The sequence below is a fragment of the Salvelinus sp. IW2-2015 genome, linkage group LG16, assembly GCF_002910315.2.
Source record: "Salvelinus sp. IW2-2015 linkage group LG16, ASM291031v2, whole genome shotgun sequence".
In the NCBI taxonomy this organism is placed as follows: domain Eukaryota; kingdom Metazoa; phylum Chordata; class Actinopteri; order Salmoniformes; family Salmonidae; genus Salvelinus; species Salvelinus sp. IW2-2015.
The window spans coordinates 22327244-22350788 of record NC_036856.1 but is presented as its reverse complement, the minus strand read 5'-3'; the positions used below and the strand labels follow the sequence as shown (position 1 = coordinate 22350788).

Genomic DNA, 23545 nt, shown 5'->3' with positions numbered 1-23545 from the left:
GCGAAATGGACACATCAAATAGGCTAGACTAGTCGAGTTCACAATCTTTGTGGATTATTGAAGACCAAGGCCCATACTACCGTTATACTGAGTATAAAGCATTGTCAGTATGGCATGCCAATGACACCAAAACGTAATTCAAATATATCTTCCAGATCCAATGAGTTCCGTGTGATATCAGATCGGTAAATGTAGTGTAGTGGCGCATGCTAATTCGGACGCGGATAGCTTGACCGTGGATTTCCGAGAGTCGCATAGCTTGAATGCAGTAAATGGACTGTACCAACAAGAGAAGAATACACTCACAAACATGTTTTTCAAAGACCCACCTTTTCCTAAATGTTTTACATATGTTGTTACTATTGTCTGGGGGTTTGATTATGATAGGCTTTAGTCTACTAAAATGTAGCCATTTATTTTTTTGCATAGTGTATATCCCCCACACCTCTCTGCTCGTGACACTGAAAACCCACCCCTCTTCTCTGGTGAAAGCAAGGTAGGCTGCTGGATTCTCAGCTGGTTCGAAGTTGGCCAGTATGCAATGATGGCGTTACATGTCAACAATAGAGATGCTTACTATCAGAGTGCCGATTATTACAGAAATTCTCAGCCTTTGAACTATGGGGATAGCAGCTATTATTTTTCCCGATTACCAGGTAAGAAAAGGGTCTCATTCATTGCTGTCAGCGACCGTGACACTGCGAATTGATGGATGCATATTTGCAGCCTCAGCTACAGTGCAACAACCAGTGCTGATTGAAAGGGGTTTATCCAAACGGCATCTTGGTATTATAGGTTGTAGTAGGCTATACAGATATAAATACATTTGGTTGAGGTTGAGCCTACTCATTGATTGGAAGAGATTCGACCAACAACAGCCATGTTGAAATTACATCTGAAATAAGAGGTATCTGTAGGTTTCTGATCAATTCAACCCCAAAGATATGCGAACCTAAGTTAGTTAATTTGTTATATCCACAGCACCCTCTGTGCTTCTTCCAGTGAAGGTGTGATGCGGTGGACAGCTGTTTCATGTAAAATCAACTAAAGTGATAATAGTCAGATCAGTGGGTGTAGAATTACAGTATGGTCTGCTTGTTTAGAGGGATGAGCATGGTCTTTATTGACAGTCTCTGTTCCCAAATCTTGAAATGGAATTCTGTCTACTCTTGTCATAGCACAAGCTCCTTGACACAACATGCTGTGTGTACATTATTCACATCATGATGATTAGTTTATTAATCAAATGCACAGGGTCACAGATGTAATTGCAGGGTACAGTGACATTCTTAAGCTCCGAGCTCCAACAGTGCAGGCCAAAAATGTAACAATAATAATAATAATAATGTATACATATTTACAACTGTAACAATGATAAATGTCCATTGGGGGTTGGGGCAGGGTGAATGTCTGTTTGGGAAGTGGGGAGTGATGAAAGCGGGGAGAACAGGCCCTGGCTCGGGTGGCTGAGGTCCTTGATGATCTTCTTGGCCTTCCTGTGAAAGGTTGCGTCAATCAAATCTGGTATCAGGATAAAATGTGATTCAAAGTCACCGAATATACTTTAAGTATTTTTATTTAACATAAGCTCAGAATGGTAAATGCAATTTTCGTATATACGGGTTCARTGTATCACCACGCAGGGTAAAGCAGAGAACTGACTGAAATAGTACAGACATCTTCTTTTATACTGTTCCAGAGTTAGTTCCAACTTTAGAGTTGGCCTGTCACAGTAGAGGCTTAGCGTGGTTTAAACTTGCTAGCCTATCGGTGGTGTCCAGTCACAGCACTCAAGATTGAAATGTCCGGAATGGTTCTTGTGAAGATTGAGCTGATTTGTTGGTTTCTACTCATTCCTCCGTTCCTGTTTTCTTGTTATTCAGCATTTTCCCTACACATTCCTCAGTTCCTGTTTTCTTGTTATTCAGCATTTTTCCATCTTGTCTCAACCTTGTGGTTTGCACAGTCGACACCCTAGATTAACAACAGCTTTTCTGCAGTCACACTATGTTTTGTGATTAACATGTCCTACTTCTATAAGGCATATATTTATGTTAAAAGAGAACAAAACCATCCTTTACATTCCTGTGACACTTGGTGTTGTAGGTGTCCTGGAGGGCAGGCAGTGTGCACCCAATGGTGCGTTCGGCTGAGCGTACAACCCTCGGTAGAGCCTTGCAGTCAGCGGCGGTGGAGTTGCCATACCAGGCTGTGATGCAGCCTGACAGTATGCTCTTGATGGTGCTCCTGTAGAACACTGTGTGGGACCTCTGGGACAGGCCGAATTTCTTCAGCCTCCTGAAGTTGAAGAGTCACTTTTGTGCCTTCACCACAGTGTCTGTGTGGTTTGACCATTTCAGCTCCTCTGAGATGTGTACGGCGAGAAATTTTACGCGGTTGACCGCCCTGTTGATGAGGATAGGGGTGTGCCCAGCCGGGTTCCTCCTGGAGTCCACAATCAGCTCCTTTGTTTTGCTGACATTGGGGGAGAGGTTGTTTACCTGGTACCACACCGTCAGAGTGCCTACCTCCTCTCTGTAGGCCGTCGCATCATTGTTGGTAATCAGGCCTACTACTGTCATGTCGTCAGCGAACTTGATGATGGAGTTGATGGTGATGGTGCTTATGCTGATAATAATTATGATGAATAACAGCTTGGGTCTGGACTTGAGTTTACCTTGTTATCCAGCAATGTTGTCTTAAGTAATTAAACCTGTTATAGATTGCATACTCTATCTGTTGTAATGAGATACAATGGCATTGTCCCCTGAAATAGGTTGACAGATCTTAGTCTGATAGGTTGACATCCTTGGTGATGTTATAAATGTTTGATAAGCAGCCTCATTGTGTGCTTTACCCTGATTTGCTGTAGCTTTATTGGTAAAAATATATATATWGATAGATTGATAATTTAGCGTTGTCTATTGATATACACTAATTTTAGCCTGTATCCAGAGTCCCCAATTACATTCAGCCCATATGCCTCTCTATTTACAGTGGGGAGAACAAGTATTTGATACACTGCCGATTTTGCAGGTTTTCCTACTTACAAAGCATGTAGAGGTCTGTCATTTTTATCATAGGTACACTTCAACTGTGAGAGACGGAATCTAAAACAAAAATCCAGAAAATCACATTGTATGATTTTTAAGTAATTAATTTGCATTTTATTGCATGACATAAGTATTTGATCACCTACCAACCAGTAAGAATTCCGGCTCTCACAGACCTGTTAGTTTTTCTTTAAGAAGCCCTCCTGTTCTCCACTCATTACCTGTATTAACTGCACCTGTTTGAACTCGTTACCTGTATAAAAGACACCTGTCCACACACTCAATCAAACAGACTCCAACCTCTCCACAATGGCCAAGACCAGAGAGCTGTGTAAGGACATCAGGGATAAATTGTAGACCTGTACAAGGCTGGGATGGGCTACAGGACAATAGCCAAGCAGCTTGGTGAGAAGGCAACAACTGTTGGCACAATTATTAGAAAATGGAAGAAGTTCAAGATGACGGTCAATCACCCTCGGTCTGGGGCTCCATGCAAGATCCTGTCTCTTATACACATCTAGATGTGTATAAGAGACAGGGTTACAGGACAATAGCCAAGCAGCTTGGTGAGAAGGCAACAACTGTTGGCACAATTATTAGAAAATGGAAGAAGTTCAAGATGACGGTCAATCACCCTCGGTCTGGGGCTCCATGCAAGATCTCACCTCGTGGGGCATCAATGATCATGAGGAATGTGAGGGATCAGCCCAGAACTACACGGCAGGACCTGGTCAATGACCTGAAGAGAGCTGGGACCACAGTCTCAAAGAAAACCATTAGTAACACACTACGCCGTCATGGATTAAAATCCTGCAGCGCACGCAAGGTCCCCCTGCTCAAGCCAGCGCATGTCCAGGCCCGTCTGAAGTTTGCCAATGACCATCTGGATGATCCAGAGGAGGAATGGGAGAAGGTCATGTGGTCTGATGAGACAAAAATAGAGCTTTTTGCTCTAAACTCCACTCGCCGTGTTTGGAGGAATAGAAGGATGAGTACAACCCCAAGAACACCATCCCAACCTGTCTCTTATACACATCTAGATGTGTATAAGAGACAGGTCTCCAGACCTGAACCCAATAGAAAATCTTTGGAGGGAGCTGAAAGTCCGTATTGCCCAGCGACAGCCCCGAAACCTGAAGGATCTGGAGAAGGTCTGTATGGAGGAGTGGGCCAAAATCCCTGCTGCAGTGTGTGCAAACCTGGTCAAGAACTACAGGAAACGTATGATCTCTGTAATTGCAAACTAAGGTTTCTGTACCAAATATTCAGTTCTGCTTTTCTGATGTATCAAATACTTATGTCATGCAATAAAATGCAAATTAATTACTTAAAAATCATACAATGTGATTTTCTGGATTTTTGTTTTAGATTCCTTCTCTCACAGTTGAAGTGTACCTATGATAAAAATTACAGACCTCTACATGCTTTGTAAGTAGGAAAACCTGCAAAATTGTCAGTGTATCAAATACTTGTTCTCCCCACTGTATGTGTAGGAATACTTGGGAAGAGATTCCCTAAATTAAAATCACTTTGAGCTCATTTCCTGGTGATCTTACAGTCTTTTATGTCCAAGAACAAGTATGTACAGTATATATATTTTTTCTCAGCAAGCTTATACACCCTGTGTATAGTCTAATTATCAACCATCCCTCTCTTGAACTGGCAGTAATGAGTCCTTTCAGATGGCTAGCTGTCAATAGCCTAACTGCTATGTTGCCATTTCTAACTAGGCTAACTAATGGGTAAATATTTAAGCCTCAATTCATCTGTTTTATCTGCATGACTGAGTGTTAGTAAAATACCATAAATCTCAGGGTTTTTCAACAGATTTCAATGCTAAAACCAAGTCTCCATCGTGTGTCCCTGCAAGGCATTGAACATAAMAATTAAACAGGAAGTCTTTATGAGTTCCCTTCAAGATTTCTCCATTCAAAGACTAGTCATGCACATCATTCCAGTGCATGAGGCATACACTCTTCGCTCCATAATTCATGTGGCAGAGGAACACAGTGTAAAAGGCATGAAATAACTATACGTTTGTGAAGGGCTATTCAACTTTTGAAGGTTTTTGGTTCTTTCTTTCTTCTACACACATACCAAATGAAAGAATTAGAACCCTCCACTTTAAGACCCAAGAAGACCTTTCCTTAAAATACTTTTCTCCAACTCAGAGACCCAAGGCCATCCCTCTTGATACATGGCCAATGACTACTCATTAATTTCCCCAGGACTTCCATTTTATGTGAAATCCCAGGGTTAAGCCTCAGGAGGAGTGTTATGTACCCAAGATGAGAAAAGAGGACTTCGACTCTGACCTTGGGCTATGACAATGTAGGTTCCTGGGACTATTTTTGGGATTAGGCTATATTCTCCAGTGAACATGTGATTCAGGTTTGTCTCCTCGTTACTCTGCAAGGGGAAATAATAGCAGTTATACAGCATACTGCGCTTCAAGGCTAAGCAGATTAGTGTTTTTTTCTACTTCATTGCAATACCCAGAAAAAATATTTAGAAAGTGAGCAATTTTCTTGAATTATTTTATTCACACTCATATTAAAGCATTTTTAGGTGTTTAGGCTACATTATGACATTTATCAGAATAACATTGATGTACACGTTGTCGACCTACAATTGCCGGAGCATCCTTTAGTTTGTTGTTATCGGAAAGTTCCATTTCAGGCATGCCATTCACTTGGTGTCACTGCATGGCTGCTGGAATCCAAAACATCCTACACTGTTATTTTAGGTCTATGAATCACTGTTGTTGGGTCTCCAATCTGAGTCGATACAGTGGAAACATCAGACATGAGCGCAGCTGCTGACCCAACCCCCACCCTTATATGCAGAAAAGATTTGGCCACACATGAGTGCCTGAAATGTACCCAGTCAAGTAGGCAATGGTCTGTTTGAATCAGCGGCATATCAAGAAATGCTTGAGGAACTTATTGTCGCAAGGAGCAGAGCTGTGAAACCCACTATTGTTTTATTTGTTAGTGTCTGTTTCCCCAGGGAGAAATGAACACAGTTGACGACTATAGTTATTGCATCCTCCAAATGTTATATAACCATTACATGCCTATCCCAAATTTTAAAGTATATGATTGATTCTAATGCTTTGCAATCATTGCATTGGCCCTCAGGACCAGAGTCTATGCTGAAGCCTTCACTGAGCCTATTTGGCCAGCAGCAGCCACTGTTCCAGCCAATGCCTCCTACACATACCCTTGGACCCCCTCCACAGACCCTTGGACCCCCTCCACAGACCCTTGGACCCCCTCCACAGACCCTCAGACCCCCTCCACAGACCCTTGGACCCCCTCCACAGACCCTCGGACCCCCTCCACCAGTAGTAGTGACCCCGGACCCCCTCCGTTTCCCCCTCTCCAGTCTTCTGTCTGCCAAACCTCCCACTCACCTCCAGCTGGTGCAGGGGCCCCCCTGCCCTGTCCCACCTTCCACTGCCCAGGCGACCCTCAGCAGCAGGCCCCAGGAGAAAGATGCTCAGATCGGGGCCACAGACCAGGACGCTACCTTGGAGGAGCTGTGTAAGCCTCTGTACTGCAAACTGTGCAACGTCACCCTCAATTCTGCTCAGCAGGCACAGGCCCACTACCAGGTGAGCTGGTTTACTGTACATGTAGCTTGTACCGTATCTTATCCACCAGCAGGCTGTTTCTGTCAACATGCGGTAGCAATTGAGCCTGGAGACAAGCTTACTTGTAGGCCTACCCCAACACATACAGTTGAAGTCAGAAGTTTACATACACTTAGGTTGGATTCATTTAAACTTGTTTTTCAACCACTGCACAAATGTCTTGTTAACAAACTATAGTTTTGGCAATTCGGTTAGGACATCTACTTTGTGCATGACACAAGTAATTTTTCCAACAATTGTTTACAGACAGATTATTTCACTTATAACTCACTGTACCACAATTCCAGTGGGTCAGAAGTATACATACACTAAGTTGACTGTGCCTTTAAACAGCTTGGAAAATTCCCGTAAACGATGTTATGGCTTTAGAAGCTTCTGATCATCATTTGAGTCAATTGGAGGTGTACCTGTGGATTTATTTCAAGGCCTACCTTCAAACTCAGTGCCTCTTTGCTTGACATCATGGGAAAATCATAAGAAATCAGCCAAGACCTCAACATTTTTTTGTAGACCTCCACAAGTCTGGTTCATCCTTGGGAGCAATTTCCAAACGCCTGAAGGTACCACGTTCATCTGTACAAACAATAGTACGCAAGTATAAACACCATGGGACCACGCAGCCGTCATACTGCTCAGGAAGGAGACGTGTTCTGTCTCCTAGAGACCCTAACCCTAACCGCCACCTGTCCCAGACCTGTTGTTTTTCAACTCTTGATGATCGGCTATGAAAAGCCAACTGAAAATTATTCATGATTATTATTTGACCATGCTTGTCACTTATGAACATTTTTGAACATCTTGGCATAGTTCTGTTATAATCTCCACCCGGCACAGCCAGAAGAGGACTGGCCACCCCTCATAGCCTGGTTCCTCTCTAGGTTTCTTCCTTAGTTTTGGCCTTTCTAGGGAGTTTTTCCTACCACCTGCTTCTACACCTGCATTACTAGCTGTTTGGGTTTTAGGCTGGGTCTGTACAGCACTTCGAAATATTAGCTGATTGACGAAGGGCTATATAAAATAAAAATTGATTGATTGATTGATTGACTTCGTGCGAAAAGTGCAAATCAATTCCAGAACAACAGCAAAAGACCTTGTGAAGATGCTGGAGGAAACAGGTGCAAAAGTCTATATCCACAGTAAAAACGAGTCCTATATCAATGTAACTGAAAGTCACTCAGCAAGGAAGAAGCCACTGCTCCAAACCGACATAAAAAAGCCAGACTACGGTTTGCAACTGCACATGGGGACAAAGATCGTACTTTTTGGAGAAATGTCCCTGGTCTTGATGAAACAAAAATAGAACTGTTTGGTCATAATGACCATCATTATGTTTGGAGAAAAAGGAGATGCTTGCAAGCCGAAGAACACCATCCCAATCGTGAAGCACGGGTGGCAGCATCATGTTGTGGGTGCTTTCGCGCAGGACGGGAACTCGTGCAACTCACAAAATGGATGGCGTCATGAGGAAGGAAAATTATGTGGATATATTGAAGCAACATCTCTAGACATCCGTCAGGAAGTTAAAGCTTGGTTGCAAATGGGTCTTCCAAATGGACAATGACCCCAAGCATACTTCCAAAGTTGTGGTAAAATGGCTTAAGGACAACAAAGTCAAGGTATTGGAGTGGCCATCACAAAGCCCTGACCTCAATCCCATAGAAAATGTGTAGGCAGATCTGAAAAAGAGTGTGCGAGCAAGGAGGGCTACAAACCTGACTCAGTTACACCAGCTCTGTCAGGAGGAATGGGCCAAAATTCACCCAACTTATTATGGGAAGCTGTTGGAAGGCTACCCGAAACGTTTGACCCAAGTTAAACAATTAAGGGAAATGCTACCAAATACTAATTGAGTGTATATAAACTTCTGACCCACTGGGAATGTGATGAAAGAAACAAAAGCTGAAATAAATCATTCTCTCTACTATTATTCTGACATTTCACATTCTTAAAATAAAGTGGTGATCCTAACTGACCTAAGACAGGGAATTTTTACTAGGATTAAATGTCAGGAATTGTGAAAAACAGTTTAAATGTATTTGGCTAAGGTGTATGTAAACTTCCGACTTCAACTGTATGTTTTGATGGCAGCAAATGCTTCTCATCATGCATCAACTACATTGTGTCAAACATGAAATGTCAATGTTTGTTTATTTGGCATATCAGCCATCACTGATATACCCTCATGAATGTAAGTGGAAAATGTAAACCCTAACAGTTGCGCTCACTGATGATGGTGATGATGCTCATAATTCGCAATATGGCGCTATGGTGATGACAGTGCAATGAGTGGACTGAGCTGTGGGATTGAATCACCCGTTGTCTCTTTTCCAGGGTAAAAACCACAGTAAGAAGCTGAGAAATTTCTATGCAGGGAGCCAGCAGTCACCTGCCATCAGGATTCCGGAGGTAATAGAGCCACTTTCCCAGCAACCCCTCACGACTCCACCAACTGACAGTGCAACTCCCAAACAGGTAAAGCTTGGCGTTGGCACACAATGAATGTGTTATTGTTCAGGAAACTATAATACTGTATGAACAAGTCCAAGTTCTGTGAATTTTCAGCACATTCACGGTTTGGATCTCTGTTGTTGATCTGGAGAACTGCAATCAAATAGAATCGGCTCATAAGAAACAACATGATGGTTTGTAGAAAACTGTCAGCACTGTATGTTTTAACTCTTTTGATACTGTATGTAGCTTTGAACTGGCAGGAGTATCATTTAGGCTGGTAAAAAAAAGAGCCCTTTTTTAAAAACTCACTCTTTCTTTTTTTGTTCAGCCGGTGTCATTCATGGGTGCCAGCAGGGTGATCTTAGCCACGGAGAACGACTACTGCAAGCTGTGTGATGCCTCGTTCAGCTCCCCTGCCGTGGCTCAGGCACACTATCAGGGCAAGAACCATTCCAAGAGACTGCGGCTGGCTGAGGCCCAGCAGAGCAGTAGCATCCTGTGAGTCTGTGGTGTCACTACTGGTTCCCCACCCAACACCAGGAAGACAAACAACAGATGCAACATGCGCATGGCTAATAAATACTCAAACATAGAAATCCTGCCCCTTCAGCCATGCCCTGTTATATGAAATTCAAACCAGATACAGTTGAAGTCGGAAGTTTACATACACCTTAGCCAAATACATTTAAACTCAGTTTTTCACAATTCCTGACATTTAATCCTCGTAAAAATTCCCTGTCTTAGGTCAGTTAGGATCATCACTTTATTTTAAGAATGTGAAATGTCAGAATAATAGTAGAGAGAATGATTTATTTCAGCTTTAGTTTTTTTCATCACATTCCCAGTGGGTCAGAAGTTTACATACACTCAATTAGTATTTGGTAGCATTGCCTTTAATTGTTTAACTTGGGTCAAACGTTTCGGGTAGCCTTCCAACAGCTTCCCATAATAAGTTGGGTGAATTTTGGCCCATTCCCCCTTGACAGAGCTGGTGTAACTGAGTCAGGTTGGTAGGCCTCTTTGCTCGCACACTCTTTTTCAGATCTGCCTACACATTTTCTATGGGATTGAGGTCAGGGCTTTGTGATGGCCACTCCAATACCTTGACTTTGTTGTCCTTAAACCATTTTGCCACAACTTTGGAAGTATGCTTGGGGTCATTGTTCATTTGGAAAACCCATTTGCAACCAAGCTTTAACTTCCTGACGGATGTTTTGAGATGTTGCTTCAATATATCCACATAATTTTCCATCCACATAATTTTCCTGCCTCATGATGCCATCTATTTTGTGAAGGTCACCAGTCCTCCTGCAGCAAAGCACCCCCACAACATGATGCTGCCACTCCCGTGCTTCACGATTGGGATGGTGTTCTTTGGCTTGCAAGCATCCCCCTTTTTCCTCCAAACATAATGATGGTCATTATGGCCAATCAGTTCTATTTTTGCTTCATCAGACCAGAGGACATTTCTCCAAAAAGTACGATCTTTGTCCCCATGTGCAGTTGCAAACCGTAGTCTGGCTTTTTTATGTCGGTTTTGGAGCAGTGGCTTCTTCCTTGCTGAGTGACCTTTCAGGTTATGTCGATATAGGACTCGTTTTACTGTGGATATAGATACTTTTGTACCTGTTTCCTCCAGCATCTTCACAAGGTCCTTTGCTGTTGTTCTGGAATTGATTTGCACTGAAGCAAGTTCATCTCTAGGAGACAGAACGCATCTCCTTCCTGAGCAGTATGAAGGCTGCGTTGTCCCATGGTGTTTATACTTGCATGCTATTGTTTGTACAGATGAACGTGGTACCTTCAGGCGTTTGGAAGTTGCTCCCAAGGATGAACCAGACTTGTGAAGGTCTACAATTTTTTTCTTCTGAGGTCTTGGCTGATTTCTTTTGATTTTCCCATGATGTCAAGCAAAGAGGCACTGAGTTTGAAGGTAGGCCTTGACATACATCCATAGGTACACCTCCAATTGGCTCAAATTATGTCAATTTACCTATCAGAAGCTTCTAAAGCCATGACATCATTTTCTGGAATTTTCCAAGCTGTTTAAAGGCACAGTCAACTTAGTGTATGTATACTTCTGACCCACTGGAATTGTGATACAGTGAAATAATCTGTCTGTAAACAATTGTTGGAAAAATTACTTGTGTCATGCACAAAGTAGATGTCCTAACCGACTTGCCAAAACTATAGTTTGTTAACAAGACATTTGTGGAGTGGTTGAAAAACAAGTTTTAACGACTCCAACATAAGTGTATGTAAACTTCCGACTTCAACTGTATGTTTTAATCCTTCCGTTTAAAGAGAAAATGCCATAGCATGTGATAGATGCATTCCATTATTTTGTCCATCATAGTAACTATTATTGTTAGGTTGGCTGTTTGATTTATAAACTAAATATCGGAGACTTTGCTCTCAGTAACTTGATCCATCAATTTTTCAGAGAGTCGACTGAGTGTGTCCAGAGGCGTGCGAGGAAAGAGGGGAGCGAGTACAGGTTTATCAAGAACCGTAGGACCACACAGTTGCCTATTGCCGTGCCAGGTACAGCACACTGAAACAAAGACATACCGGTAATAAAGTATGACCAAACAGCAAATTACTTTACAGGGGAAAACTTGTTGTAATTCCACAATTTTGTTGTGAAGGTCAGATGTAAGTAAAGTAAGTAAGGATTGACCGAGCCAGAACGGCTCATAAAGATCAGATGATTCAGGGATATTCCTAGTCTTGAGAATGTATACTTTACTGTATGTTTGAGAGCAGAGGTGGTTGCCCATTTCCTATTTATTGATACCAATGAAGCTTTTGACAGCTGGTYGAGGCTATTGTTTTCTACTCCATGGTCATAGCAGCAGTGAACAGCCGCCTCTCATCACCACCTTTYAAGGGGAAATGCTCTGTAAGAAAGTTAAGGGGTTGGCTGAGGCTGGTCAGTCACTAAGCACAGGCCCGGCACCAGGGCTTTGGATATGTAAACCGATACAGCAACCCACGTCAGCTCTGCTGCCCCACAGACGTCACACAGCCTGCTCAGGTGGCGAGAGTCCATTAGACAGACCCCTCACTGTCTATTGTCCAGCCCAGTATCCACTTCCGATCCCCCACTCCACATACCTTCCACCATGGCCTACTCCCTCTTGATGAATCATAGGACACAACTGCACCCCCTCTCCTCCCTTCCCTTGCCTCCCCTCAGGGCTCAGAGACTTTGCTGATTTAAATGTCCTTTATGGACAATTCCAGAAATAGAGTTGTTTAAAACTCTCTCAGATAGAAAATGTAGTTTGTCTGTCAGAGTTACTCTGCAAAGGCCTGTGATGGTTCCCTCCAGACATACATGCAGATACAGCAGAGCATTTATTCTCTATCCAACATGCATCCATTCTCCTAAGAGAGCACCACAGTGGAGGTGTCATAATACCCCAAAAACCTAGTGGTCAAACAGGGAATAAGTTCCAATCGTTTTTCCACCATTCATTTTTCCAATAGGGGATTTTAGAAACACTTCAAATAAGGAATGTGTTTTCTGTAGGCTTAACCTGGCATGATGTTTTGATAACCATGTAAATCTCTATCGGACAAGGTGACTTTTATCAGTATATTTGGCTCTGTTTACTCTCAGATTCGAAATTGCTACTTAGCATCAAATTAGACATGCAAAACTACAAATCCCTGCAAGCTCCTGCACGTCATCTCCAGCTGATACCTTTGCTAACAGGTATTGTGTCAATTTAAAACTTGCACAAGACAGTTCACAGAATTGTTCATTAAAGAAATGTAGCCTATTTATTCATTACTACATTTAACTAACATTAGATAGTTAATCCAGAGATTCTTACCTTTGCCTCGATTCGGCATTCTCGTCCACATCATCATGGCATTTGTAGTTCTTTATGATAGCCATCTTAGCAGCTAATTATAATTTCATTTTTGGGGGGTAAATACAGGCAAATATTGATAAAAGTCACCTTGTCCTAGAGAGATTTACACGGTTATCAAAACGTCACACCAACGTAAGCCTACACAAAACACAGCCCTTATTATAAGTGTTTCTAAAATGAGAAAAATTAATGGTGGAAAATGATTGGAACCATTTCCTTGTTTGACCGCTAGATTTTATGGGTATTATGACTCATACTGTGGTACTCTATGAGGGACACATTTGTATTTCTTCTTGTAACATTCATATGACCATGGCAGTGGAAAGCTTCTCCTATTTATGCACAGCCAGCCTTCCATCCCCTGTAGCACCTGGCATCCTTCTGCCACTCCCATCTTCTGGTATTGTGTTCACTGGTGAGCAGCAGCTCACTCACTCTCCATCATTTTAATGAGGTTATCCTCTCCTCTGATGGTGTGTATGTCTTGGTGTGTGTCCCAGGCCCCTACTACAACCCCCGGCCCAGGCAGAGGATCCCCAGGGACCTGGCCATGTGTGTGACGCCCAGCGGCCAGTTCTACTGCTCCATGTGCAACTCTGGGGCCAGCGAGGAGGCCGACTTCCGCCTTCACCTGGAGAGCAAGCAGCACAAGAGCAAGGTGTCGGAGCAGCGCTACCGCAGCGAGATGGAGAATCTGGGCTACACTTAGGAGGGCAGCGCCGCAGCACGGGGAGGAGAGGGGATGGAGGGAGGGGGAGGGGGAGGCAACGACTATCTTCATCATGCACTGTACGCTAGAGGCCAGTAGAATGGGTAGAGACTATGTTCTGCAGCAAACTAAAATGTGTGGAAGAGGAGGGTACATTTATGTAAATTATATACATAAACCACTCTTCCACTCTTTTCCTTAATGTGTATAAGTTATTGATCTTCTGTTCCTGTTTTAGTTTGTTAATGTAGTGTACATATTTGAATGACATTTCTAGAAATCTTTTAAGGTGTGCACAGAATGTCCACCTGCTGGTACACTTGTGGATGTTTCACTCTTGCTTGATTCTGTATGCCTGTACTGACCCGAGCCTGTGTGTGATTACCATTCATTTTGCGTCTCAGATGAAACCAGGGATTTGTCCATATTTCACGCTGAATTTGACCCATAGTAGGCCTACATGAAGAACCTACCATGCTGTGGGGTATATTGGTGAAGATTTTATCTCACAATCGGTTTTCTTTCCCCGGTTTAAACCTTGTTATGACTAGGGCCAGGGACAATACCAGTATTGCGATACTAATAGCTTGGCAAGGAAACAAAACATGAAGTGAGTTAAACTTCTTTAGGAAAACAGCCCTAATGTTGGAAACAAAGATCATTATGTTGTCAATCAGTGTCACATTTATTTATTTCCAAGCTATAGCACATAATATTTTATTTACGGCAGATTTTTAAGGGACCAAAGTGTTTGGTCTGCTTTGTGTTTTCATGTTTMCCACGGAAAAAAATATCGCTATACTGGTATTGTCACAGCCTTAGTTATTATTTGAGTTTGAGTAGCTGGACATTTCCACACTATATATACAAAAGTATATGGACATCCCTTCAAATTAGTGGATTCTGCTATTTCAGCCACACCCATTGCTGACAGGTGTATAAAATCAAGCACACTGCAATCTCCATAGACAAACATTGGCAGTAGAATGGCCCTTACTGAAGAACTCAGTGACTTTGAACGTGGCACCATCATAGGATGCCACCTTTCCAACAAGTCAGTTCGTCAAGTTTCTGCCCTGCTTGAGCTGCCCCGGTTATCTGTAAGTGCTGTTATTGTGAAGTGGAAACGTCTAGGAGCAACAAAAACTCAGCCGTGAAGTGGTAGGCCACACAAGCTCACAGAACGGTCCCGGAAAGTGCTGAAGCGCGCAGCGCTTAAAATCGTCTGTCCTTGGTTGCAACACACTACCAAGTTTCAAACTGCAACGCCAGAACAATAACTGTTTGTCGGGAGCTTCATGAAATGGGTTTCCATGGCCGATCAGCTGCACACAAGCCTAAGATCACCATGCGCAATGCCAAGCGTCGTCTGGAGTGGTGTAAAGCTCGCCGCCATTGGACTCTCGAGCAGTGAAAACATGTTCTCTGGAGTGATGAATCACGCTTCACCATCTGGCAGTCCGACGGACGAATCTGGGTTTGGCAGATGCCAATGCATAGTGCCAACTGCAAAGTTTGGTGTAGGAGGAATATTTGTCTGGGGCTGTTTATCATGGTTCTGGCTAGTCCCCTTAGTTCTAGTGAAGGGAAATCTTAACTCTACAGCATAGTATGATGTTAGAGACGATTCTGTGCTTCCAACTTTGTGGCAATAGTTTGGGGAAGGCCCTTTTTTGTTTCAGCATGACAATGCTCCCGTGCACAAAGCAAGGTCCATACAGAAATGGTTTGTGAGATCAATGTGGAAGAACTTGACTGGCCTCCACAGAGCCCTGACCTCAACTCCATCGAACACCTTTGGGATGAATTGGAACGCCGACTGCGAGCCAGGCCTAACCGCCCAACATATTGATGCCCATGATTTTGGAATGAGTTGTTCGACGAGCAGGTGTCCACATCCTTTGGTCATGTAGTGCATGTGTAGTAGAGGAAAGAAAAGTTATATTCCAGACTTCTACCAGACCAGGAGGCAGTTTCCCAAAAGCATCTTGTCTATAGTTTATAGAGAACTACGGGGATGTGACTACAGTAGGATCCTATGGTTCAAATGATGAACTTAGCCTTAAGATGCTTTTGGGAAACCGGGTCCAGGTGAATGTACTGTGATTGCGGTGACAATTATTTCCCCCAGCAGGCTTTGCACAAACAAACAATGGATATTTTTTATTTATTTACAAAATCTGACTGACTGTTCTCTTTCCTTATGCATGTTTACATGGGTTTGGTACGATTCCAAGCATCCTGAACATCCCAGTAAACTCAGCCTTTTGTCCTGGTCCCTTATTATTCTTGGATGCTGTAAAAGCCAGCTGCTGTAAGCTCCTGACTTCCCTATGGGAGGTCTGCTCTCCGAAAGCAGAGTACCTCAGGAGAATACAGAGCAGGACTATTTTTAATTGGGTGGCTTAGGGTTATTTCCACAAGGCCTCTACTCTGTCTCATTTAGAGCAAAGGGAGTTTAGGATTTTATACAAGACCAATTTGTTCAGATGAGAACCACAACCAAAGCTTGAGTTCATATTCCTATATATCTGCCCCTTTAAAGGGGCAATCAGCAGTTGCTACATCGATCTTTGGACTTATAAATAATTATATGTACCCATTGATTCTTGTACTTCATCAGAACCCAACATACAGTATAAGCTTGTTTTACTCCAATGTTTGTAAACAATGTAAATGTTAACAAACACTGTTTAGCCTCAAAACATTGTSGAAACTATAATTTACGTTCATGAATTTGAGAGATATAAAAAAAAAATTGCCCCATTCCTCAGTGTTTTTACCGAAACAGTGGCCGGGAAAACACTTTGTTATTATTTCAACTGCTGATTGGCACATCAACAAATAAATCGAGGCATTCATAGTTGGGTTACACTGGGCCTCTGATGATTTGCTTTTCTGTATCATAAATGCCCTTGTAAACTATTTTAATATAGCCTTTTTTGTTGCTCTTGACCATAGTTTCTTTGTTTCTTTGTTTTAATTTAAGAAGTGTATTTTTTATCATTATTATTATATATCTTTTTAAAATGGTTTATATGATTTATATCGTTTTCTATTTATGAGTGTTTGTTTTTACAGACAATTAGCTGTATAAAAAAATCTACTGTTATCTAATGTAGTTGAGCTTCATGTGCAACATCACTTTATTTGTACACAAATTATTATGTTATAATATTTCACTGTATAAATTATGTTTGTGAAATTTACATTTGTGCATGATATTATTAGAATATAAATATATTTAATTATTCAGAATATCCTACTAGTGGGAGTGTAGGAACTAGGCCAATTCTCCAGAGATAGAGACGGGACCATTATATTGGACACAAAGTACTGAATGGGAATGAGTTACATTAGTATTGCAATTGTTGTTATAGAGGAGATGGTGGATTTTTATACTGATTTGCTTTGATTAATGTTATTTGTTGAAGTTCTATTGATGCGTCTCGATCTGATTCATACCAAATGTTTACAGAGAGTGGTCTAAAGGGAAGTCGATCACATTTAATGTTGGATCCATCCAGGGCCAGCTCTAGCCCACTCTAGGGGCCCTGAGCGAGATTTGGTTGGGGGACCCCTACCTCATGCCAACAAATTTTAGTGGCCCCCCCACTAAAGTTTTAAAGTTAATTTCCTGCTATTCTACACATTTTGCCAAGGGGTGTAGAGATGTTGCAGTTTTAAAGCAAGTTTACTGCAATTCTACATATATTTCCATGGGTCCGTGAGAACACCCCCCCCCCCCAAAAAAAATCATGCAATTCTACTCATTTTGCCATGGGGCAGACCTACATTAAATTAGTTTTACAGCTAATTTCATGCAATTCTACCCCCTTTTGCCATGGGGTGGAGAGAATGTTTTGCTGTTTTAAAGCTAATTTCCTGCAATTCTACACATTTTGCCATGACTTGTGCCATGTTAATATATCTGAGTGATAATGACTAACAAAATCAATGGGGGCCCCTTGGAGTTCAGGGCCCCTGGGCACGTGCCCTGCATCCCGGTCGGTATTCGGCCATGATTACTACAAGTTTAGATAGCTGGCTAGACTAACTACCAATCTAAAAACTGTCAGCTAACATGTCTAATTGAGTGACTGATATAACAAGAGAAAAACCTCTGATGCACAATCAAATTTCTAAATTGCACCTGATTTATTCTACTTGTCTTACTCTTCAAATCAAATTTCACATGCTTCGTAAACAACAGTGAAATGCTTACTTACGGGCCCTTTTCCAACAATGCAGAGTAATCTTCCAGTAATCTTAAATCCACTTTTTTCAAATGCTGCTTTAATACATATTCAGTGCCTCTGAACATGACTTTTGTGATGGACTGCAGCCAGGGCTGTTTTTCTTGGGAGTTCAAACCAATGTAARTAAATGGGCTGCATTGAACATGTTACACATGAAGTGATCTACTTCATCTGGTTCATTGCTCAATTTAACCACCCAGAGCAAGGAAGCCTTTTCTATTTGGAACTAGCACAGCAGCTGAATTAACCACTTTCATAATGATACCTTTGAAGTCATAATATTATGCTAGTTTACAATTATGTAGCATACCACTTAAAATGGGAGTGTGTATCTCCCAAAACTTCAAGGAAGTTCCTCAGAGTGTATYTTGTGGGTCTGAGTGCAATTCATTAGTCTAATGTGAGTAGTCATATCTCATTCAATGCTCTATTTCTGTTATAGTAAGTGGAGATGTGTTTGACTGCTGCGACACATCCATCCATGCTAGGCTGTGCAGGCTGTGTTGACTGTGCTAGTAGCTGTAGCTGGGCAGGCTGTGCTCTGTCCTCTGTGGCGTGAGGCAGGAGCCATTCCTTGCTGGGCGTAGTGTAGTGCTGCAGCAGCACATCTGTTTGCCGCTCTATCAGGAAGTGGTGACCCGGCATGGGAACTTACCCCAGGGAGATCCACACAGGCACAACAAACACTCTCCAAATGGAGCTCTGTGTATTCAGGCCATTATGGATATCCTCTCCTCAGCTACGTATGGCTGGCTCTGAGTTTGGCTCTCTATCTGCTGCTCAGAAATATCACCTCTCTAAGATAGATGGTTTTATAATGTCAGAGATAGTAAACTATATTTAGGGATAAGGGAATAAAATAAGCGTTAGCTGCAGTGCCTTTCTAATGCCACACAATTTCATATCATGGCTGCCTTGGGCGCAAACATGATTCTTCAGAACAATCGACTTCATTTCCATTGGAGGAAGAAATATTGCTGCTGGTGCAATATGGAAAATGTGTGATCCTAAGGCACCAATTCATTTGGATTGACTTCCCTTTAGAGAAAATAATTGTATAACAATTATTTAATTGTCTTGAATGTATGTATATTTGAAGAATAACAGAATGAAAACAGTTGTTTTAGAAACTATTGGAACAATTATTTTAGTCACTGTACAATATTGGCTAACTATTTAATAAAAAATGTTATACTTGTTATTTGCTTGAGAGACTTGGTGGGGGATTGGGAGTTGCATTGGGGAGTGTATGTGTGTGAGAGAATGTGTGTATGGGCACATTGTATGACAGGGTCAGCTGACCAACTTGTGTTCCCTGTTAATATGGTGGTTTACAGTGTGCCCTGCAGGCATGATAACCGTTCTAATACTTAGCAGTGAGAAAAATAAAGCATCTCTCTGGTGAAATGTTGAACTTGGTTAGAAGCCAAAATATGTGCCTCAAATATCTTTGTTTTTTACCCCCTCTACTGATCAGATAAAGAATGGCAAAGATTAGGTTTTKTGAATGGATGATTGAAATGACTATTTAATAGGATACATTGTTTTCTAAATGTTGTGTAGTTCTAAAATATGGTGAATCCGTTTTTTGGGATTGTAATGCTAATTGATTATTTACATAGCAACTACTTTGCTCTATTCTGATCGGTAAGATATTTGTTACTTGTTGAAAGAGAAAATGAAGTAGTTGAGTTAATGCATTGCTGCTCTAGCTGTGGTCAGTTCATCATAAAATCTGCAAAGAGTAATCATTCTCCATCCAGTGTTTGTCTACATAGAGAGTCATCCATCCATCATCTAAAGAACCCTCAAACTACAGGACCCGCAGTCCCAGGAAATCAGGTTGGAACAAGCTTTTGTCATGATCTACATGGGCTGTGTGTATCATTTCACCATCTGCTTGTGGATTTAGTTTGGCTAATAGCCTATTCATAATGGGAAACCACTGATGAATCACTCCTGAACGATAGATAACTTACGTTTCAGATACCCAGATGTTCCAGGCAACCTCCTAGTAATGTGTATGATTCTCTCTTGTTGAAAAATGCTTTTGAAGTCTCCTAAGAGTTTAACTTTTTCTTAAAGGGAGAGTAAATACAGAGCATGAGGGTACTGGGCCTGGTGCCAGCTGGACAGATTAAATCCCTGATAGAGTTTAGAATATTTTCCCACTGAAGCAAAGGGTGACCTCAGGAACCTGACAAAGAGATGTTTCATATCTACTGTCTGGGTAAAATACTTATGATTTTACCAAAACTGAAAGTTGCCATTTGGGGAATGACCATAGATTGTTGGTGGAATGAGGGTGAAAGAGCAAGGATGCCTATAGAGATATTGTCAGTGCAACATAAAAAGGAAATACATCAATGTAATTTCTTTATCAGATATTAGAACTACTGTCCTAAATGCATGGGCAGGATTCACAACCAAAATACCTCCAGTATTATTTTAGATATGGATAAGGAATTTAGCTAGCTATGTGAATTGTTATGTAAGAAGTATAGCTGTCTCTTGTCTGGACAGCAGAGGGTGCCCGATGGTCACATTGAGCTCCATGGAGGCCTCATGCACCTGATAAGTCCTTTGTAGGAGGGGGCCATCACTAGTCTACACTGGTCAACGAACAATACAACAGCAGGCATTTGTATACATAGTCACAGACCTGCAAACAGCTGCCGGTGATACGTGTGACCTCTCGGCTAGTTCTGTTTAACTGTGGACACTTTTGATCACCAAGGTGAAGGGAAAGACACAGAGGCATAGTGGGTCCTGTAAAACAAACACTAGGTCATTAAGAGCCGGAACCAACAGGCTCCAAGGTCTCTGTATCCAAGAGACATGCAGGGGGGTGGAGGGGTTTGTATCTGAGCTTGGAGAGTGCCATATGTTCAATTTAGGAGGAGAGACGAGGACGTGTTTTCATGATAATTATGTTCTCTAGACTGAAGTACCATTAGAAATATGAAATGAGTTGTTGTTATGCTAACCCTCCCCACTATCCTCTATCTACCCTCTGTTAAATTCCCCCCTGGCTTCTAAGTGCATAACACTCTGGATTTTAAACAGGTTCCTTTAAAGATAAGGAAAAAAGCTCAAGTAAACACAGTGTTCCCATGGTAATACAGAGGAAGTGGACATTTGCAAGCAAGTCTCGCACTGGCTTAACTTCTCTTCCGCTGATTGGGAGGGAGGAGAGGAAGTGCTGAGTTTCCTCCAGCTTCCTAGAGCTGTGCTGTTTGCATTGGCCTTGGTAGTTGACACAATGGCCACTGATGAGGATTATTTCAATACCATGTCCTCATATCCCTTCAGCCTCCTCTATCCACCACTGTTCTCAGCTACAGTAAGAAAATAAAGATAGGTGTAAAAGCAGGAATAACATATAAATCTGTATTGATATTTAATCTGTTTCAATGCAACAAAAAAAACTGAGCTGAAGAGCCATTTGGTCCTCTTCTAGAAGGCTTTTATGTTACTCCATATTCACAGTGACATATAAGAAATGTTCAACATAGCCAAAAACCAGATGTATCAAAACACATCCTTTAAGTCTCACTCTTCTGAGCTAATATGTCATTGACAGAGCCATGTTACGATCATTAACATAGAAAGAGCTTTATTTTGTACAGTAGATATACAGTGCATTCGGAAATATTCAGACCCCTTGACTTTTTCCACATTTTGTTAGGTTACAGCCTTATTCTAAAAATATCAAATGGTTTCCCTCYTCAATCTACACACAATACACCATAATGACAAAGCAAACACAGTTTTTTCGAAATTTTTGCAAATGTATTAAAAATTWAAAAAACTTCAATATTTCATTTACTTTAGTATTCAGACCCTTTACTCAGTACTTTGTTGAAGCACCTTTGCAAGCGATTACAGCCTTGAGTCTTCTTGGGTATGACATTACAAGCTTGGCACACCTGTATTTGGGGAGTTTTTCCCATTCTTCTCTACAGATCCTCTCAACCTCTGTCAGGTTGCACAGCTATTTTCAGTCTGGGCTCTGGCTGGGCCACTCAAGGACTTTCAGAGACGTATCCCTAAGCCACTCCTGCATTGTCTTGGCTGTGTGCTTAGGGTCGTTGTCCTGTTGGAAGGTGAACCTTCGGCCCTGTCAGAGGTCCTAGGCGCTCTGGAGCATGTTTTCATCAATGATCTCTCTGTACATTGCTCTGTTCATCTTTGCCTCGATCCTGACTAGTCTCCCAGTCCCTGCTGCTGATAAACATCCCCACAGCATGATGCTGCCACCACCATTTCTTCACCGTAGGGATGGTGCCAGGTTTCCTCCAGACGTGACGCTTGGCATTCAGGCCATAGAGTTCAATCTTGGTTTCATCAGACCAGAGAATCTTGTTTCTCATGGTCTGAGAGTCCTTTAGGTGCCTTTTGGCAAACTCCAAGCGTACTGTCATGTGCCTTTAACTGAGGAAGGGCTTCCGTCTGGCCACTCTACCATAATGGCCTGATTGGTGGAGTGCTGCAGAGATGGTTGTCCTTCTGGAAGGTTTTCCCATCTCCACAGAGGAACTCTGGAGCTCTGTCAGAGTGACCACCAGGTTCTTGGTCACCTCCCTGACCAAGGCCCTTCTCCCCTGATTGCTCAGTTTGGCCGGGCGGCCAGCTCTAGGAAGAGTCTTTAAGAATGATGGATGCCACAGTGTTCTTGGGGACCTTCAATGCTGTGGAATTTTTTGGTACCCTTACCCAGATCTGTGCCTCGACACAATCCTGTCTCTGAGCTCTACGGACAATTCCTTTGACCTCATTGCTTGGTTTTTGCTCTGACATGCACTGTCAACTGTGGGACCTTACATAGACAGGTGTGTGCCTTTCCAAATCATGTCCAATCAATTGAATTTAGCACAGGTGGACTCCAATCAAGTTGTAGAAACATCTCAAGGATGATCAATGGAAACAGGATGCACCTGAGCTCAATTTCAAGTCTCTTAGCAAAGGGTCTGAATACTTATGTAAATAAGGTATTTTTTTATTTTTATATAAATTTGCGAAAATGTCTAAAAAATGCTTTTTGCTTTGTCATTATGGGGTGTTGTGTATAGATTAATGAGTTAACTTTTTTTTTTAAATACATTTTAGAATAAGGCTGTAACGTAACAACGTGGAAAAAGTCAAGCTGTCTGAATACTTTCTGAATGCATTGTATTCTTGTTATTTTTTGGGACTTTTTGATTGAAAGTATAAAATGTGGTCTAAATGACTGCATTGGTTTGAATAGTGTCTCATTTCACAGACTCTATAATCCCCACAGCACATTCTGGGTCTCAGCAGGACTGTCTGTCCTGTGACAAAAAAGAAAAGAAAAGGAAATTACATGGTCATTGTACCTTACTACCATTCTCTCTCTCGTACAAGAAGTGGGAACATATCACCGTCTGCATCAGTCAGGGCATTTATCCCCTGTCAATGACATTATACCATATTACCATTCTCTCTCCCTCTCAATCTACCAAGCACTCAGACTTAGGCTGCATTTCCTTTTCTTAATCATTCCTATTAAAGTC

At 41.9% G+C, this 23545-nt stretch overlaps 1 protein-coding gene across 2 annotated transcripts; it reads left to right on the top strand.

The window, feature by feature from the left end:
• Positions 1 to 294: 294 nt before the first annotated feature.
• LOC111975361 (zinc finger matrin-type protein 3) lies at positions 295 to 19210 on the top strand. Of its 2 annotated transcripts, none has more exons than XM_024003600.2 (6): positions 295 to 656; positions 6194 to 6669; positions 9040 to 9180; positions 9488 to 9657; positions 11603 to 11703; positions 13544 to 19210. In XM_024003600.2, exons 1-6 carry the CDS (start codon positions 542 to 544, stop codon positions 13750 to 13752), a joined length of 1212 nt encoding a protein of 403 aa, XP_023859368.1. In that variant the 5' UTR covers positions 295 to 541; the 3' UTR covers positions 13753 to 19210. The 2 variants fall into 2 exon arrangements, with proteins under 2 accessions (XP_023859368.1, XP_023859369.1); XM_024003601.1 differs by having other exon boundaries at positions 11603 to 11732; positions 13544 to 13631.
• The last annotated feature ends 4335 nt before the right edge of the window (positions 19211 to 23545 follow it).

Coding starts and splice junctions, on each gene's coding strand:
- LOC111975361 (XM_024003600.2), top strand. CDS start 542: ATGATGGCGTTACATGTCAACAATAGAGATGCTTACTATCAGAGTGCC. Junction 6,670..9,039: donor AGGCACAGGCCCACTACCAG/GTGAGCTGGTTT, acceptor TCTCTTTTCCAG/GGTAAAAACCACAGTAAGAA. Junction 9,181..9,487: donor ACAGTGCAACTCCCAAACAG/GTAAAGCTTGGC, acceptor TTTTTTGTTCAG/CCGGTGTCATTCATGGGTGC.